Source organism: Salarias fasciatus, chromosome 13 (assembly GCF_902148845.1).
Source record: "Salarias fasciatus chromosome 13, fSalaFa1.1, whole genome shotgun sequence".
Classification (NCBI taxonomy): domain Eukaryota; kingdom Metazoa; phylum Chordata; class Actinopteri; order Blenniiformes; family Blenniidae; genus Salarias; species Salarias fasciatus.
The window spans coordinates 9,093,667-9,114,557 of record NC_043757.1 but is presented as its reverse complement, the minus strand read 5'-3'; the positions used below and the strand labels follow the sequence as shown (position 1 = coordinate 9,114,557).

General features: G+C 43.4%; 1 protein-coding gene across 1 annotated transcript in view; it reads right to left on the bottom strand.

Moving 5' to 3' along the window:
• The window catches only part of stk32c (serine/threonine kinase 32C), an 88,373-nt gene that overhangs the window by 12,662 nt on the left and 54,820 nt on the right, over positions 1 to 20,891 (bottom strand). Inside the window, exons 4-6 of the mRNA XM_030106189.1 lie at positions 7,785 to 7,958; positions 1,077 to 1,114; positions 540 to 629 (exon numbers count right to left, since the gene is read on the bottom strand). Coding sequence (XP_029962049.1) covers positions 540 to 629; positions 1,077 to 1,114; positions 7,785 to 7,958 — 302 coding nt within the window. The remainder of the gene's footprint in view (positions 1 to 539; positions 630 to 1,076; positions 1,115 to 7,784; positions 7,959 to 20,891) is intronic.

The window sequence follows — 20,891 nt, the reverse complement described above, 5'->3', positions numbered from 1 at the left end:
TTTGATGGAGCAGTGTGTGACGAACGACAAGTTACATTTAGAAGCTGGTTCTTTCATATAACATGAAACTCATCGGATGTCAGTGAAGAACGGGAGTGCAGAGTCAGAACTTTTAATGAAACTCAATGGAGTTTCGGTCAGAGGAAGGAAGTGATCGAATCCTGGAGAGAACCGGACTCAGACAATGCCATACAAATGAAACTCCAACACACAGCAGGAAAGCCAGGACAAGAGTAAACGCTCTTAATGAAACGTGTGTTAATCCAATAATTTCACTCATAAGTTAGTTTTCACTTTCACTGATTTAGCAAAGTACAGAATTTGGCCTACCAGACGCCATAACTGTTTAAATCCACTACTCATAAACCTCAACAGAGGCCATTATCCTATGACATTTGGGATTTAACTGGAAGAGCTACATATCATTTTGTGTTTTAGCTCGATAATAAGATAACCCAGAGTATCAGTATGATTCTCAGGTTTTCAGCACAGTTTGAAATAAAGCCAGATGTCACTTCTCCTGTGAAAAGCAAAGTTACCCATGTAGGGCTTTGTTCCAGCCAAGGCTGTTGCTCGTTCCCCGTCCTTTATTATCGTTGCTATGTTGAAGTCCGTCAGGTGAGCGTGACCTAAGAAACACAAAATGAACTTTCAGACAAAGGAATCCATCAAAACTTTTCAAACACACGCCTTTGTGGGGAGTGTTTGGGTGCACCGGATCGATGTGGCCTCATTATTTCATGTGTCAGTCAAACATTCCTGCGCCCGCTCACCTGCGTCCTGTCGTGACTCATTAGTCGCCCAAAAGGGTCATTTTTTTGTGTCTCGCATTTGTCACAATGTTTACTTTGTTTCTAAAGCTTTAATTGCCACACTTTTCAAACAGTTGTGTCGTTTTTGTCCTGCGTCCGTGAAATCAGCCTCATTACGGTTCCAGCATGAAAGCATTTTGATGGTAAGACGGTTTCTGTCACTGAACAGCAGGGATGAGACAATCTGAGCTCTGCTGGATCAGCCCATGTGTTTCATGAACTGTATATTCAGATACATAAAGAGTCACTGGCTCATCTCCTCACCTTGCTCATCCAATAAGATGTTGTCAGGCTTGACATCTCTAAAAAAGACAAAAAAGAGACATGCATTGGAGAAAAGAGTCTCATACCAAATCTTAAAATAAACATTTTGTGCATTTTCTTCTTTTTTTTTTTTCTGTTGAAACAAACTAGTGTAGATCCCAGCCATTTATGGGTGATTGCAAGCATTCAGCCTAAACAAGACACCAGTCCATGATAGGACCAACATACAAGACGCAAAACATTAAAACACATTCTCATGGTGACAAATACAGGAAAAAAAAGCAATCATGACGTTTGCACAGCGTCTACAAAGAAGCATCAGATATGAATAAAAACAGCCGTTACTTTGAGGGAAATATGGCATTTAACCAAACATCTCTACTTTCAATGAGCCAAGACGATGTGCAGAGTGAGAGGAGGGAGGACAGATGTGTTTCCGGCTGGTTCTCCGACACACTTTGAAAAGCTCACACATTGGATGTGATGATTTTCTCTGCGTTGGTATTTGGTGGTTTGGTGCTCAGTGTGTGTAAATGTGAAAAACCTGTGGTTTCTGAAGACTGGGGCATGTGTGAATTGCACGTTGGTGCGTGTGTGTGTGTGTGTTTTGGAGAGAACAAGCAGGTGGTATCTCCCTTCTCCCCTGTATTTCACATGGTGAGCGCAGCCGGTCGACCTTCCCAGGAGGCTTCTGCAGGTTCGTCCCTGAAGTCCACCACAAGGTTTTGTCTGCACATGCTCATTACACCGGGCATGGACACACACACACACACACACACACACACACACACAACAGTTCCCATCTCTTCCAGCGCTCCACAGGCAATTAGCAGAGCGCACACAGCTTATTTAATTACGCTGCACATCACACTGGTGTGGAGAACACTCGCGGCCCGCAGAGAGCGTCGACACGCCCCGCAGGACGCCTGCCCTCGCTGCGGCTACGCAACGTTAACTTGATGCTAATATCATCTGCCAAAACTCTTGGTGGAGTGTGGAGGAGGAAGATGATGATGATGAGGAGGAGGAGGAGGAGGTGAGGATTTACCCAGTAGTACAAAACACACATGGATGTTCACAGGAGGAGAACCGGCCGCCGCACGGCGACGTCGTTTGAAGGGAAGAACTCGCTTAATTTGTTTTGCGGGAAGCACGAGAAGCAGCAGTCTGACATGAAAACTGCACGTAGAGTGGAGTCTTATTCTGCAGCGTGGCGTGGGGTGATCTAACAAGCTGAGTCTTTCACACCAGAAGATAAATGAAGCGACGTGGTGCGAGGAGGAGGAGGAGGAGGAGGAGGAAATGAGGAAGAGGAGAGAAAAGAGGGGGGAAGAAAAGGGACTCTTCGGTTGTACTTCCCCTTCTTCGTCTTCTACTCACAGGACTAATTTTACCTCCTCGGGCACGGTGGCAGCTTACTGTTGCTAGGAGACCGGAGACCCTTCGTCTTTCAGTTGGTGCAACAAAATAATTGTATAGTATTCTCCTGTCAAAAACTTATAGGGTGGAATAAAAATGGTGGCGCTGGGGGAGGCGGCGGATACCCGGGGATTGGATTATGGCTCCGGGAGCAGACACACACATGTCAGAGGAGAAAAAAAAAACAAAAAAAACCCCAGAGTCAAGAGGAGGGAGCATCTGTCACCTGTTTCTAACAGCGGTTTGGAAATGTGGACGTCTCTGTCATGTAGAGGAGGAGATGAAGGAGGAAAGAGGGAAAAAATAAAGCTACCTGTCATGTTGTAAAGCGAAGGAGTGACACAATGAAATTACCCGTCAGGAGAATCTGGAAATCTGCAGAGCAAGACACGCAGATGCACATCTATCTGTGTGTATGTTTGTAGAATGGAAATCTATTTTTATCTGTAAAAGTGTAAGACATTTTAATTGTTTTTTTTTTTTTTTTTTTTTTTTTCACTTGGGTTCTTGTCTGTTGTTACTGTCAGACTCCACTCCGAGGTGTCGTTGTGCTCATATGCAGATTCCCCACATGTGCCTAAAAATAGCAGCAGATACACATCAGTAAGGCTGCGGTCATCATCTCCCAGCCTCTCGTGCGATCTCTGGCTTTCACCGCGCAGCCAGGAGAGAAAGCGAGCCGCAAAAATGCTACTTGTGCATGTTTTTTAATCCCGTGGTTTTGAGCAGATTAGGGTGTCTGAAGGATGGAGGTGCTCGGTAGGTGGAGGTTTAAGCCCGGGAAGGAGCCAGAGCAGCTGATTCCCTGTGCAAAAGTTATCTCCTCCGAACTCCGGGCTGGGCTTCGTTCGATTCGATGCACCAACGTGAGAAAGGATGCTTAAGTCTCGATAAAATTGCAAGTCAGCAGATTTGTGAAAGAGTCAGGCTGCTGCTTCAACCATGAGGTTTGTAGTGTGTGTTACCGGTGTGTGTGGGCAGCAGGCGCAGACTGAACACATCAGCTCCACTGGAAGGTGCTGAGAGGTCGTAAAATACAGACTTTGCTTGGCTGGTATGAGATCTGAACGGCAGTGACTCAACTGAAGTCGATGCCTGACTTCTGTAATCCAGGGGAAATATTGTGTGGATATCGAACCATGAAACTCAAAAAAAAAAAAAAAGTTAGCATAATGCAAGAAAGTGCCAGCTCTGCAGCTTTTTTGTTTCAGAGAATAGTTGTTGGCACGTTTAATAGCAATGAATGTTGTAACTTTGTTCATTTAAAATGTACTAAACTTGCTAATAGTGTATTAGAATATTTGAGTGATTATTGTAATTACATTATATTCTAATTCTATTATTATATTATATTACATTAAAAGATATTATTCTTTTAAAATGTAACCGAAGCAGCCAATATTACATAATTATGACTGCATTTCTAGCAAATAAAATATTTGTTGTGGGTCTTGTGCAAAAAAAATCCTCATTCATTGAAGATTTTTTGCCTTTTTGTATTACATTATTAGCAAATTAATACATTGCTTTACTTCTTTACATTCAAAATGAACTGAATGATAATGGTATTGGAAATGATCACATTATGAGTTGCTACATTATGTCTTTAACTATGTTGAAAGATTTCATTTTCACTGACCTTCATCAGTGAAACATGCAAACAGATACAACTCGATCAATGCAGAGCAATACAGTCCATAACAACATTCCTAATAATCCTAATTCATTGCTCACCGCCGGTCTAGATAAAATGTTTCAGATCGATATTTCATTTTATATATAGAGTCAACTGGAAATAACAGTGAGGAGTTTAAAGCAGTGTACCTCTTGCCAGACTCTTTGTGTCATTATCCCTGATCTGCTCCCATTCATAATGTCTGACACATTTTCAGGAGTAATGAGCCTCTTTTGTGCTTCTGCACAACTTATCCACTTAGAATCTACCCCAAAAGATTATGAATTATGAATTCCATGTAAATAACACGTTTTTTCCACTTTAGCTTTTCTGATTTTATCATTTTTTTCATAATAGACACAACATATGTAATTAAAAATCAGAGCAGACCAAACAGAGATAAGAAAAAAGAAAAGGTAATATCCTGTTTGGAGCTACATCTTATTTTGTCCGTCCTTTCTCACAGCGTCTGCATCGATTCCTTTCAATTGTCTGTCGCTGTCCGTGGTGCTGAAAATTTTGAATTGAATTGAAATTGTATAAATCATTTTCTATCAGCATGGCAGGACAAACAGAAGACTATTATGTTTCCACTACATCAAAAACATTCAATAATCACCCCAATCTTATCCAAACATCTGTAACAAAATGTAAAGTTTCCTACAGTCAAAACCTGTTTTTGCAGCAGGTCCTCATAATATGTCTGCAAAACAAAGGTATGGTCCCCGCAACATACTCAAAACACACACACACACTGCTGTTTGAAGGCTGGAAGGTAACCCAAATAAGGTTTCTGAACGAGGTTCAAACAGTTTTTCAGCCATCTGTGGCACTAAATCTGCAGTCTGCAGGGACCCAGCTCTCTCACTTTACTCTGGACTGCACACACACTTCCTGCTGCGCTCAGCAGGTTTGGACAAAGCGCCTCGGACAGAGAGTCCACCCTGCTAGAAGATGATGGATGGGAACAATAATGGGAAAACCTGCGTGTGTGTGTGTGTGTGCTGTATTAGATATGTAAAGTAATTGTCACTGAAAACAAGGGCGTGAAATTGTTTGTGTGAAGTAATTCTCCGAGGCCTCTGAAGACACAAAGGAACATCAATGTGACTTTAAGATTTTTAAGATAAACGACGCTGACAAAAGTAAAGCTTGAGTTTATGTGGTGACTGGCAAAACCAATCATATGCGTTTGTCATTTTGTGAAATGAAGCAATGATTTAATGTGATAGAATTGTCAAGAACTTAAACATTTCATCATGGTGACTGCAGAATATCATGAGACACAGACTAGAGAGACGCAGGGGACAAAAAAAAAAAAAAAAAGATTTGTTATACGGTAACCATGGAAGGTCCACAGGCAGCATTGCTTTAAAAAAGCAGGACTTCACTGTCCTCTGTAAACATAGTGCAACACTGTGTGCAACAATGTGTTGAAACTCAGCTTGTGCAAAGAAAATACAAACACATTCTCCTCTAAACAAGATGAAGAAATGTCCTCCTTTTGAAAAAGAGGCACATCTGAAATAGAGGAGGCAAATAAAATGATCCCACAGTCCGATAAAATCAAATTAGAACATTTTTGGTGAAATGGTGCTTAAAGTATCTTCAATTCCGAAGGAAAGCGGAGTCATGCAGCTTGTTTTCATCTGTAATTTTAAAAACCAGCATGCTGCACCAAGCATTAAAGTACTCGTGCATCTGCAAATGATACCTTAATACTGAAAAATGCAAGTTTGGAGGTATAATGTGCCTCCATCCAGACTATACTACTTGTTTTTTACCTGCAGGTCATTCTGCAAATATTTAGCATAAAAGAGTCAATGTACCAAACCTGACCTGTGTGACATCCAGACCGGTCAATGATTGGAGAGATTTGACACACCTTCGGTTTTCAGCTTTCAACTGCTTAAGCAGAGCTGTTGGAAGTACAGCAGCAAACATGTCCCTGTCCCAACTATTTTGAAAAATCCTCTACTTCACAAATAATCTGCTGATAACCTCTTGGTGTCAACAACACAATATCAGGTATTCATGCTATGGCTGATATATGTGAAGCGTAAATTGTACTCCACAGTGAAACTGTTTCCACTGTCCTCTTCGGGGAGCTGTAGGACACACTGCTCCTCTGGAAGAATAATGTGGTGTCAGCTGACAGGACTAAAGCGGGAGGTCAAAGTGGAAGTAGGTGAGATTAGTCAACAGGACGTGATGGAGGTGAGGGCAAGAGGAAAAGGCCACACTCAGACACTTGAGTCATGTTTCTGGTCTGAAGAACTGCATGTAACACCAGTTAGAAAGACACGCTGACTTTGTGGGCCTAATAGAATGCTTACACAACAAGAAAACACCAGATTACTGCCATATTCCCCCTGGTACCAAACAGAGATAACGCACTTGTGCAAATCTGGAAGCAAGGAAACACTTAAAGTCTTCCTGGTGGTTGAGTTCTGTCGAGAATTGCAGATGACGGAAGACACAAGTAACCAATGAGAATTTCAGGTTGGAGAGGAAGAGCAACAAGAAGCACAACTTTTTATAAAAAACTTACAAACCTTGAGCTGATCTTCAGTGTTTTTTTTTTTTCTGTTACAGAAAAAAGATGTAGGCTTTGAAGTGTAGCAATGATGCAACGGGACGACACTGGTGTATTTCATAGGTGAGTGCAGAGGATGATAACTTTTTAATGGATCTATTTCGGGATTCAGCCTGTCCGTTGCTTTATGAATCTCTGTGATGAATACAATGGGAGGGCATGTGATCCTCCTCTGCAACGTTTTGTAGCTAAATTCAGGGTAAAGGTAAAGTAACATCAAGGAGCAGCTCTGAGACCTTTCTCGTTTGTAGAAGTTGAGGAGCAGATAACAGGTGAGGCCAGGAAGTCGGATCACCACGTTTGCAGATGACACTGTATTCTAAAAACGGACCTGGAGAGGCGAAGGTCTCATTGGAGACAGGTGGAGGAGAGTATGGATATATCCAAAGCTGTTATACAACTATATATCATTCACAAGAACATTGTAATGGCCCCACCATGACAGAACTACATGCACAAGTCATTGGAAATTATTACAAAAAACACAATAGCAAGTACTATGAAAACATCTTTAAAGCACTGTCATGCTGTATGCATCCATGTTAAGTTCTCCTGTCACATCTCTGAAATAAGCCCGTAATCCAGAGTTCTGAGATAAATGGAGAGTCCTCGTTCTACATTTCCTTTTACTGACAAATGTTTAGAATCTAGCATTGATCACAGACGTTTTCCTCAAATCGACACCTTCATTGCTGCTTTATTGTTCTACAGTCTCATAACTTTTAAATTTCAGTGAAGAACTGTGATAATCCCAATCTATATGATGATTCTCACACCGCGCTTTGTCTCCCACCAGATGACCTACAGCTCTTTCTAGGTGGAAAGTCGTTTTATAAAAATTACATCAATTTGAAAATATATGAAATTATACAAACATTAAACTTATTCACAAAAAGGTATAAAATATGCAATTTCAATGGTGTTTTTAGAGATGTCCTGCTCCTTGTTAGACAGTTATGTTTGTCTCTTTGAAGTAGGCAGCCGTTAAAGAGCTCGACCGGTGCTGAAAGAGCCGTACCTGTGGATGATGTGCTGGCTCTGCAGGTAGTCCAGCGCCAGCGTCATCTCACACAGGTAGAGTTTGACGGCGTCCTCGCTGAACTGGACGTTCTGCTGCAGGTGGTAGCGCAGGTCTCCTCCCAGCAGGAGATCCACCACCATGAACATGTCCTCCTCATCCTGGAAGGAGTACCTGGGGCCAGCGGGGCGACACAGAGACCTTCAGTCGAGGTGCGGCACAGGGAGGGAACTCAAGCTGCACCGACAAATGCAAAAACTTTGCACAGGCGCAGCGAACACAGACAGAACATGCACTTGCATGCACACACACACACAGTGCAATGCATGAGCGCAACTGATGCAGAAGCCACACATGGACAAACAGGGTCATCAGTAATATCTGTGCAGAATCAGAAGACAGCATGCTGTACATGTTTTTTTTTTATAGACTCTTACCAAAACAAACACATGGATGAGTTACGACTGATGCATAATGCATATCTACCCATGTCGGTGCATGCTTGAGCTGGCTTGTGTCTGAATGTGCACATTTCAGTCAGAGTAACATGCACTATTAGCCAAACAGCATGCAGCATTTTTAAAGGCCATGCAAACAGAGAGGATGAGATTGAAGCTCGTCTTTGCTCGATGTGACCTAATTGAGGGCCGATTGTGGTCCACTAAACATTTTTGTCAATCAGGCTTACTAATCATGCACATCAAATTAAAACACAGCCTCTCAGTGATCGGGGTGGAGATTTGTAACACTCCACTCCACAATTCTGTCCCAGATGCTGAGCAAAAATACAAGACGCTGCACAAATGAGCAAACAGTTTTTGCAGGAGCAGATGCACTTTCTTATGGAAGAATGATATCTTAATAGTCCCTCCAAGTCAACTCGCTGCAAAGGAGGGAAAACAAACAAAGCCTTGGCGATATCTTCTATCAAACCCAGCTTAATGTACCTGCTACCGAGCCAATTCTTTGTTTTCCTCCATTATAGAAGCACTGATACTGTCTCGGTATTACTTCTTTTTATAGCTGCAGGTTCCTTTTGCGTCTCCAAGCTTGGCCCTGAAGACTCAGGGGGGGTTTCTGATTGGTCTCATTCAGCCGCAATTTCCTTCCACTCTATAAGTGAGAACAGGGGCCCCTGTGTTTGGCACAGAGTGAAAATCATTCACATCTCATCCGCAGAATGGAGGTTCTGCCTGAGAAGAAAAAAAAACCCATTTGCTGGAGTGTTGACTGCTTTTTGCTCTTCTGAAACGTGGCGTAGATTAATGGATGAAACCGCCTGGCCTTTCAGGTGACAGGACAGATAACGGGCGGAGAGACGCACCGCGATTCAGGCAACACAATAAATAACGCAGCTTTTTCAAAAAAATGCGATGGATTAAGAACTTTATCACGAAGTCGGAGAATAAAACTACCGTGTCCAGGCTGTGGCTGTGTGCCTTTACCAACCGGTGAAATGTCCACATTAACGTCTTTCCAGAGCGATTCTCTAAAAACCACTGAAGCAGCTTCTGTTGTGAGTTGGTGAGAGCTTTGTGTTATGGCACATATCACGAAACCAGAGTGAAAATTCAATATAGTATACAGTCATATGCCATGCGTCTGTTTTTATCAAAATCTGAACAAAGCCAAAGTGAAATGACCCAAAAACATACATTTGTGCATTCAGATCAGTGGAATTGTCTTTTTGTTTCACAGCCTTTCAGAAAACAAATGACACCATTAACTAAATATACTACCACTAGTGTGGAAAAACAAATAAGCACTGATCAACAAACATAATGTAGCAATATTGAAAGGAAATGATACAGTGAAGAGTGAAAGGTTTGAACGGTACATGTAAAATATAAATGTTGTAGAAATAATGTGTCCTTTGAAAAGACGTGACTGCACTGTGATCATCACGTTTAAGTTGAAATTGATTTTCACGACATTATTCTTTACCTTCGACCATCATGACAAACAGCGAATCAAAAAATAAATTCTTTAAACGGACTAAATTAACTTTAATAGGCGAACATGTGAAGTGCGTCAGAGACGCCCTTTTGCATAATTTAGCTGTAACAAGAGAACCTTTGAGTTCCTGTTGCCTCCCTATCGTCACGAATCAGTCTGTCCATTTTCCTCTGACCTGTGGCATCAGTGAGGCATTTTCACCCGGAGAACTGCCGCTCACTGGATATTTTCACTCTTTCAGACTCGTCTCTATAAACCCTAGAAATGGTTGTGTCGAGCAGATCAGCAGTTTGTGAAATACTCTCTGGAACCGACAACCACGCCAGAATCAAAATGAATTCAATCATCTTTCTTCCTCATTATCATGTCAGGTTTGAACTTCAGCATCTTATCTTCATCAATGAGGGATCGATTGGCTTATTAGGTATTTACATTGAATATCTGAAAAGCTCAACCCAATATCAGGTGAACCTTGTATTGAATATAGATATTAAAAATAAACTGTTCCACATCTGTGATTATCTGAGCTGAATTTGAAGAAACCTCCACAAATCATTTTGGAAATTTTGCCAGAGATGTTTAAGTTGAAATCACAGCAGAACAGGCATGCAGCTGATGGTGGACAGATGCACTAAAAGCTTTAATTACACATTAGATAACACCAAGCTTGCGCCATGATTCAGCTTCTCAGCAGCTAAGCTGAGTCATGAATCACTCGCTCCTTCCTCGACGTGCTGCTCGCACTCAATAGAAAGTGACAGCAAAGTCCACCTTCATCAGACTGTAAACTAACCTGCCACGACCCGTTAAAGATCAGCTCGGCTATTAAAACAGCACGGCCTCAGCAGATGGCCAGCCGCGGGATGCTGTCTGCCTTTGGCAGGGATTCCACACTGTCACCTTTTTATCACCTCATTGTCACAGTCTGATACCTACTATCTGGTTGACAGATGAGCTTCCTCTGAGGCCGCCCCCGCTATCTCAGCGCTCCACAAAACGGTCTCCCCAGTTCGAGTGCTTAAAAAGGAGGAGAGAGAGAGAGAGAGAGAGAAGCAGCGACTCGGGTCCGGTTGTCACTTCCTTCCCCGCCTTCACCCAGGTGACAAGGAGATGTCAGATACAGGTCGACAACTGCAGCATATGAGAGCTCCGGTGCTGACAAGCCATGTCACCTTTGAGACTCTTGCCAAAGTACAGGGTTTTGGGGGGGAACACAAACTACTTTATTCCCCGACATATTCAGGAACATTTAGTCCCAAATCTTCCAAATGTGACGACTGCAGATCTGACAGTCCAAAACATCAAATAAAAGACGTCCCGAGGTCCAGGAGGGGGAGGGAACACCGGTGCAGGGAGCGTGGAGAAACAAGCGAGGTCTATTTGCTGAAAGGTATTTGAAGGCAGTCATCTCACCATTTGTTTTCTGGCTTTTGCTTCAGTCTCAGTTACAGCAGCAGCAGGCCGTGGAGGCAGAGTGCTTCAGCCAAAACGATTGTCCGACAGTGATTGCAACTTTTCATCCAGTGTGTGTTTTACTCGGGTGCAGAAGCTACTCCCCCATATCCTTTATTTCCCCTCTTCAAGAAACTGACCATTCTTCTTATGAGTGAAACTAGGATGTTTTTCCAGACAGTGTGGTCAAAAGCAGGTCATGCACGTTTTTAGATTCAAGTAAAGTAGCTCAAGCCCACCTCCACCTTCTGGCCAGTTCCTAAAGTGTTTTCTTCAAACACTCCGAGGTATTCTTTACTTTAAACTATGTACAATTTATCCAGCATGCATTGCTCTTCCCCTGAGTCTCATCCTAGAATGCTTTTGCGGGAAAGTGCCCTGAAATCAGAATGAGATGCCAAAACTGAAGCAAAAACCTTTTTTTAAAACCCCCCACACGGTCTCTTTCTGGATGACTTTGTGACTGAAGGTTTCAACAACATCGAAAAACCCTGCTAGTATTCAAGGGCAGTGCTGCTCTGAGAGGACGGAATTCACAAGGGGTGGATTTAGAGAAAGACAGATGAAGCTTGTCGGTTTGTGATTTATATTCAAAAGCTGATGTTTTGGTCAGCATTTAGCAAAACGCTGGAAATGTGTCTGGAAATTTAAGCCGTACTTATTTTTTAACTACAAACTACAATTAGTGGATATTTTGGTATTTTGGTGACAGTGCATGAGGGTATAAAGCCAACATCAAATTTGTTATGGGCAGTGTACCAGACAATTATTTAATTTACCAAATGATGGTTCGTATTTCACTGAGGTAGCAAAACTGTTCAGGATTTTCACCTTACCAAAGAAATCGGGCATTCTCTGGTTTCAATAAGAAGAATCACTGATGCTCCATGTGAAAAAAACCTCATTCAAAACAGTGATTAAAACGCAGGATTTACTCTGTGAGGAAGTCTTGAATGGTCAACAGAAAGTACTCAGTTTGAAGAGTCCAGCTATTTAATACTATTAGGTAATAAGGTGTGCAACTCAATTCCTCATTTAAGCCAACTGTGCTGAAGACCGTTTCAATTTTACTGATTGTAGGGAGTGGAATTGCCCAGTGCATGTTGCTGATGTAGTATTTTAGGATAAGATTGTGTGGAAGCTTGGGGTGGATTAAGACCAAACAGTGACTCTTCAAAAATGCTTCATCTGTGCTCAAGATGGAGACACAAATATGGTTAAGAATGCAATCAGATTCCGTGAGCACCTCAGCTGCACTTTGAGCAACATAATGAGGACAAAGAAACAGATGTTCAAACGTATGGCGGGGAAAATGGGAGTTTTTTTAAGGTCAAGTGAGAGCCGGTGCTGTCAAAAAAACCACGAGGAGGGCAATATGGAGACGTCCAGGACAGGACCAATCTGCGGCAGTCACAGAAGCTCGGAAAAAGGAAGGTTAGCTGGCAGTAAAGGAGAACAAGGTGTGAGGCTGAAACAATCAGGCCACAGTGACAAATGAGTCCAGGGAGGCCGGGAGGGAAGGAGCAAAAAGAGGGACGGTGTGCGAGGGAAAAAAAAAAGGAAAGAGGAGTTTGTGATCGTGTTGGCCTGAGCCGGTCTGCAAAGTTTCACTGGCCTACATAAAGTCGATGACTGGCTGGAGTCGGCTACGTGACTCAGTCACGAGACGGCTCGCGTGCTCCTCCTCCGAGGATTTCAACAACAACTGTGTGAGTGAGCGCTGCCTCTCCTCACAGCGGCGTCCGGCCGCTCGCCTGAAGACACCTCCGCTGGCCTGCTTTCACAAGGTACACTCTGAAAGCCTTGTCCTACTAAAAAGTTCTTCTTTAAAAGCAGTTTGTGGGTCAGTTTACTCAAAGTCCTTCAAGGTTGCAAGTCGAAGGTAAAATAATTATTTACCGGAGAAACTCTGCTAATAATTCCATATTTCACCTTTAAAAGGCAAGCCCCCCCGCCTCCTTGTTATAACTGCTGACTGGGGGTATGGACGCTAATTTGCTCCACGGTCTCCCAAGGCCTTGCTCCATTCAGGTCCGAAATCAATATCCCTAATGGAGGCTGAACAGGATGGGCCACATCCATCCCCGCCACTCTGCTCACTCGCTTTCTGACGGAGGAACGGACCACGCCATGCAGGCACTACGCTCTCCTTCCACATGACTCACCCCTGTTTTGGTTCTGCAACCTTTGAAATCCTTTAAGACGATCCCGAGGGGGACTGGGAGGGCTCTAAGTCTTTCACGACAGCCGAGACAACAACGCCCGCCGCAGCCATCGCCGCCATTCTTCAACAGTTTCCAACGGCGCTGCGGCGGCGTCCATTTGGCGGTGATTTACTGGTGCGTCTCGGGGCCCTCGGGGAGAACGAACGACGCTGCTTGAGAGTGATCTGTTGTGATGTACCGCTTAAGGCAGAAACATGCTCTCATAATGATGTAATATACTCTATGGAGCAAGAGACCCGATCCGCCGCCATGCCCGGCCTGCTGGGCGAGCCGAGGTCAGCCCCGTGCTTCAGGGGTTTCAAACATCCCGAGGGAAAAAGAGGTCCGTGCCACAAGTCCTGATGAGGACTGATGTGGATTTGTCGTGCAGAGCAGATGATGGGTAATTTTTGCTTCATCTTGGGGTAATCCATTCACTCAATCCTGCATTTCTATACGTCACTCAGGTGTGTCACTGTGCTGCTAGCTTGACATCCGCCCAGCTCACTACTGGTTTTTTTCCCCAGCTCCTCGATGTTGGGACTCAGTGTGGGCTTTAACAGTGTGGTTTGTAATGAATTTTTTCTCGCAGCGCAGAGGGAGCTGTTGGAAACTCGGCAGGTCTCAGTGAAAAGCAACCTGGTGTGTGTAGGTAGAGGCTGAAGAAAACTTTAATCCTCTTAGTCTGCATATCTCTTCCTTCACAAAACAAACCAGTGCCAAATACTTTCTTGGTGCCGTCCTGCGCACCCCTCCTCTTGACTCCATGAATCCTCCTCTCTCTGTGCGATTCCTTTGACAGCCGTTCGGTGGATTCTTCTTCCTCCTCTCTCGACTCCGGCCGCCTCTCTCTTCAGCTCCTTTCTGGCTCCATATCAATAAAATCGCTCCTCTGAAGCTTCATCAAAGCTGATACGTCTCATGGGTTTCTTTTTTTTCTCTCTATTTTCTCTCGTTTGCATCTGGAAATAGGTAATTCCCAACAATCCCATTTGGTCCACTCCACATCCATTAATAATACCCAAAGTATTCGAAGGCCAAGTGCTGAGAATCACAGCGCCCGGCGAGCCCATGAATACTGTGGGATGTGGGGGTGTACTGGTTGCACAGCGCGCCCATCCAGCCAACCAATTATTTTCTGAGTGGTTATACGGCACGAGCTACGACGGCAAGATGAAGCAAGCGTTCTCATCAGTCCTATCTCATTAGCCGCCCGGCCGAGGCGTCTCAAGGAGCAGATAAATGAAGCACGCGGCTTGTGAGATGTATGCAGGTGTGGAAAACAAATAACCTGCGCTGCCGCCGTCACGCACACATGCCCGCACAGTATTTCAAAAACTGGGGCAGAAATAACAAAACTTACTATAGACTTCAGCTAGAAATCGATTTTCTTTATGTCTCTGTGTTCTCCTCTATCCAGCATTAAAAGGCAGAAAAAAAATTTCTTTTCTTCTGAAGCTTTTTTTTTTTTTTTCCAGAGAGCGCACTCATCATAACCAGACTTCAGTCCCCGAAGACGATACCCAGAGCTTATTTAATGAGGATGTGAGTAATTTAAACTGTGTATCTGGTCACATTCTGACAGCACATCGGCTTTATTGAGCAAAAATACAGTATTCTAACAAACATATATGTTGGTCCCTGTTTTATTGGAAGCCTCGGCCCCGTCACTTCATCCCTGGATCGAGCTTGTACACAAAGTAGTTCACCAGCATAATGTGTAAAACCACATGAAACTCCTTGGTAGTGTTTATTTTTCGGTCATAATTTGGCACAAAGATTGAGAGTAGCGAGATGAACGTTTACTTCAGGTGCTAAGTCTGCAGACTGTAGCGGTGAGCAACACACTCGCTTCCTGAACGGTGTCTTCCATATTATCAGAGGCATGTGAAGGATTTTGGACGGCACCACAGGCCCCTGGCCGGTGTGTCTGGTTCACTATGGAACTTAACAGCGCTTCTCCAATAAAGTGCACATTTGTCCAATAAACTGCATCCCGAGCATCTGGATCAGGCTGGAGGTGGTTTGCAGAAGCTCATATCATCTGCATATGTGGATTGAAGTAGGGTCAAAGCATCACCTGTTGTTTTTCCATCAACTTTATCTTATTTCAATCCTATTTCTAGCAAGTTTGTGTAACTTCTCCTTCCACATGAGATTAGCGATGCTGACACAGCTGTATCAATACATCACACATGACGGGAACCTCAGGATGATCATATCAGAGGACGAGATGTGCTCAGATAAAGACCCACCATAAATACATTTCAAGTTTAAACACACACATCAAGCTTTTCTGCGCTCTTCACACAGCATTAGTAGAAAGCATTAAACTGTGTCTTTCATTTCTAAGGAGATAAAAGATTTAAATGTCACAAACAACAAGTGGCAAGAGACAAAAAAAAAAAGTGATTTTGAGATTGTTTTGACCTCTCTCTGGTGGTTTGAGACACATCTCAGCTCATTGGAATAATCTGAAACACACACACACACACACACACACACACACACACACACACACACACACACACACACACACACAGTTCAAGCTCTCAGACCACTGCAGCTGCATCCGGCTCAGATAACAGCTGGTTTTACCTGGCATATCACACTTGTCACACAGCTTGGCAGCAGGCGGTAGCAGCCTGTTGATAACGCCTCCTGCATCCCTCACTGTGAGCCTTTATTTTTCCTACAGATTTGACAGCGATCAGCCTGCACTTTTTAAGAGCGCTACCCAACCAGAAGCAGGAGGGATCGCAATGAGATGCTGCCGTTTCACAAAGCCACCTGATTTCTACCATGATAGCTTTAACAAAAGCTGCACAGCACTGAGGTCTGGTGAGGACTCGGGACCGCTAAACCACTGAGACAAATTAGATTTTCTATTCAATCGACTGATGTAAAGCAGACACAGATATATTTCTGTCCTTAAAGGTCTGGTTCATTCCCAGTTACAGAAAACAAGACGTACAAGAAGGAAAGCAAGTCCAAGCACCCCACGCAATTCAGAATGAAGCAATCCGCCAGCCAAGAGCACTGCTGAATAAGGCTTTAGTGTTCTTCGTTTTTAGGTGGAGGTTTAATCAACACATTTGTTTGCGCGGCTCAAACGCCCACAGGCAGAAACCAAGCTGAAGAGAAAGTGTCACATCGCAGCCGAATTCATTCCAAAGACAATGACCCCCAACGCACAGCCAGAGTCTTAAAGAAGGAGGAGGAGGAGTTCTGCAACAGATGCTACGAACCCAGTCCGGACGGAAGACCGGAAGACCACCTTTTCAGGGACGGGTAGAAACAGCAGCTATCTAAACGCCTGGAGAACTGAGATTCATGAGAATAACCGAAAGGTGAATGACTTCAGTTTGTGTCAAATTGCTCATTATCATTGCAAAACAGACACGACTACTTTTTGACCACAATCCAGTCTCAACGCATTCCCACCAGCATTCTAATGTGGACAGTCTCAAACCTGGCTTTGCAGAGGTTTTTAGCCGAATAATTCCCGTGATTGACTGTTGACAGAAAAATTGCACAGCCGTCCTTCAACCTGACAGATTACAGACTAATGTTGGCAGATGTTTTGAAGGGACTCTTGTCAGTCACATCGACAGAAAACTAGAAAGTCTCGCTGCGATCACATAAAAACAGAATCTGATGACAAACCGGTTCTGTGTAAACCTCAAGCAAGACTTGACTCAGGTGAAACGGTCAGTTCTTTGTGTAATCTTCATTAATTCCTCACAAGCTATTCCAGATCTGGTTAAAATTTATTTCCACTTAATGAGTTTAAAAAGAGGAAATCTGGATGAGTATGCGGTTGCTATGTCCTCTCTGTAAGACAGACAGGCACTTTCTGGAGCTTCTTAAAACAAAAAGAGGAGGTGTGAAGATTCCTGTTCCCACACAGCCGCCAATGAGCGCTTTTATCACTAATGGGCATCGAGAAAAAGTGCTGGATCCAGAGTGTGAGAGGAAGAGAGCGGAGCGGCACAGCACACGGAAAACTAGAACACAGAAGGCTTTGGCAGTGCTGCGCTCCTGCAGGGAATTATAAAAAATACACACAGCTACTACTGTACGCTCATTAAAAAGCCCTCAGTTTGTTCTGGTGGAGTGTCTTCTTCATGAGGTGAAAACATCCTGCAGACTGAACCTAAACCATTCAAAAACCCCGGGACCCGGCTGCCTCGGTTCGTCCGCCCGCCCTCCACACTTAATCAGTTCGCCACGGAAACTGTGAATAACAAAATTCTGGCGGCGATCGCTCCGAGCAGATAGGCACATGCACTCATAGGCTCATTCCACCAATTACGGGGGGCGGGGGGGGGGGGGGGGGGGGGGGGGGGGGGGGGGGAGTAAAGTGCTTTGTGTAATATGCCGTGAATGGCGTGCCAGGTCCCCAATTACATTTAGAAAATGTGTCCCGCCTGGAGATGAGTGTTGAATAATGAACGCAGCCTCCATTCCACATATCAGACTCAAGGGAAGAGTCAGGTCATTTCAAACCGCAGTAATTATCAAATGTGTGCTCCGTGGGCCCCCAGTCTAAATTAATATCCAGAAATAGCTCTCCTGTACAAATTGTTTCTTAAGGGGCAATAGAGGTTTGTTTCTTGAGAGGAATTTGTTTCAAGATACGATATTTTAGATTGATGTAGTACTGCTGTTGAGCAATAGATGGCAGCAGTGGGTCACTGGCATCTTTATGTGAGATAACGTCTGAGCTCTGAGAAAATCTTGGTATGGTACACAAAAACAAGAATCAGGAAAATGTTTTCATGACCTTGTACCTCTGTTTTTGTTCTTTCCCCCTATTTACTGCAAAAAAACAAAAGTTCTGTTTACTCAACTTTAGCCGAATCCACTGCAAATGCAACTTTGGAAAACAACTTCCAAAGTGGAGCTTTTCAGAAATCTGACATGAAAACTACATAATTTCCAACTTCAGTGCAAACGGACATCATTTTCAAAACTTTTCTGAAACAAAAAAATGCAAAAAAACAGTCATTTTTAGCTGAAACATTGTCATGTAAACAGATCTCTGGAACACTTTAGAATAAAGATCTGAATCAAAATTGAACAGGATCCATGGAGTTACTATCTTTTCTTATTGTCTTTCCAGTTTTATCCAACTCAGGATGAAGCCTTCCGAAAAAACTATCGTACTTCAAGAGATATCAGAAGAACATGTACGGCACGCTCCACAGCTGGTATCGGTGCAACAGCCTGACGTGTTTAACCCTAACTCTTACCCTCAGCTTATGTGTTGAAACAAAGCATTTAAAACACAAATTTTCAACTTCAAACTGTTTTATCAGCCAGCCGTCACCTGAACACATGGATCTGGAGTTTCAGCCTCTGTGGTTCAGTGGTACAAGCTGCTCTAGATGTACATGGCAGGTATGACCCAGTCCAGTCTGGCTGCCATAAACAGCATTCAACAGAATCAGCTCTCACTAAAGTCACTGAGGATCTTCTGATGGCGGCGGCAGACGATGGGGAATGCTCATTATTGGTATTTTGTGACCTCGGCTCTGCTTTTGACGCTGTTAGTATCTCAGGTTTGAACTGGTTCTCATCCGAACTCTGTCATAGGGAAGTTGTCTATTTTGGTGGGTCACTGATATCCAACACAGTCCCTCGGTCTTCTGGTGTCCTTCAGGGTTCTGTCCTGGGTACAATACGGTTTTCATTGTATTTGTTGCCTCTAGATCAGACAATTAGCCATTTTTATGGAAATCATATAATTTGTGTGCTGATGACAAATAAATCTATTTTGCCTCTTTAATGTTGATGCGTCTTTTAACCAGTCTGTCATTATACGGCCTCGTGGTCCTGATTTTTCCATATGTGTAACATCACTCAGAATCTACGGTAGAACTGGAGATGATCTTCCATGCTTCTTTTGTCTCTTCTCATTTCGATTAATATGACGTCAATTTTTACGTCAGTCGCCTCTTAACCACCTTCAAACAGTCCAAAATGCAGCGGCTCACCTTTTGCACAGAAATAAACCGGAGATCCCACATGACCCCTGTCCAATCCCCTGGTGCTAATCTTCAGGTCCTTGCATGATCAAACACCCTGGTATATAAACCAACCTCCTTCACTCTGAAGCCTCAAAAAGAGCTCTCAGGTCTGCCCTTGAAAAACTACTTGCGGTCTCAAACCAAGTACAAATCCCGTGGTGACTGTGCCTTTCAAGCTGTGGAATGCTCTTCCTCTACAGCTGAGATCAGTCGAGTCTTGTGAAACTTTTATGAGCCAGTTGAAAACACTTCTATTCAGACAGGCCTTTGCTTGACCTGTAGCTGCTGAATTTTACGTATTCCGCTTATTGTTTTTGTGTGTGTTTTCACTGCTCTGTGTCTTGGCTATTGCTCCCATTTTATCAGTTTTACTACATGATGCTTCTATTTTTATACTGATTTCATTTCTGTTTTTATCACTCTGCCAAGGTGCTACGCTAATCGTTTTTTTCTTACTAACTAAACACAGATTAAATGATGCTTCTGACTTAACTTTGTATGAAAAAGCTCGAGTTCATCTAAAAACACATATTTCAGGTTGAAAACTGAGCCGTAAACAGACATTTACAGTTTCATTGCCATGGTTTTGATCAACACGCCGCTGCTGTGGAGAAACATTGATAATCATTCAGCATCTGCCGACAAACTCACAGTGGTGTCAGAGCTCAGCGAGTTGGTTGTTAGAAATCAGCTTTTAAATTAACGGAGTGTGATGTATTATTAGGGGGTTCAAAGGTCCAAGGTGTTAAAACTCACTTCCTAACACGTTGCAGGGAGCTGCAGTTACAGTACTGTTGTATTTAGCGTGCATGAAAACATGATAACCTGTTCTCTCACAGCACCGAGAGGCCAATCGCTGAGTCCCGGGTCAACTGATTAACTTGTCAATGTCAGGAGATAATCCTACACAACTGTCGTGACTGCTAAAGGTCATCAGATTGTGTCTTTGACTGTAGCTTTATAAAGGATATCAAAGGCTGCATGATAACAGTGAGCACTGCAGCAACATGGTTCACAATGAATGAATATCTCACGGAATGTTTGTTCTACCAAAACAACGGCTCCTTCTCCATTTTTTTACACCATCCATGAGCAGCGTTTCAGAAGTGTAGCAATTTATCGACACTCTTGATTTTTGTGCTTCTGATTTCTGCAATGTGGTCAGCAGGCATGAAGTGAGTTAATCTTCAGGGAATAAATTGTGATTATTAACACTTTTGCATCATATGTAAGATGCCTTTTGCAGAGCATCAAGCAGGGAAACACAATTTAAAGCAATCAAGTCTTTTTTTTTGGCAATGATTTTGATAAATCTGCGACATAACATGCAGCCCTGAAAATAGCTTTTCTTAAATTTCTTTGTGCTGAATGCAATGAATGAAGTACATGCACAACAACAGACAGGATATTCACACAAAGCACATGAAGCCAGTCGGGAGGCCGGCAGGCATGCACCCCCGTCG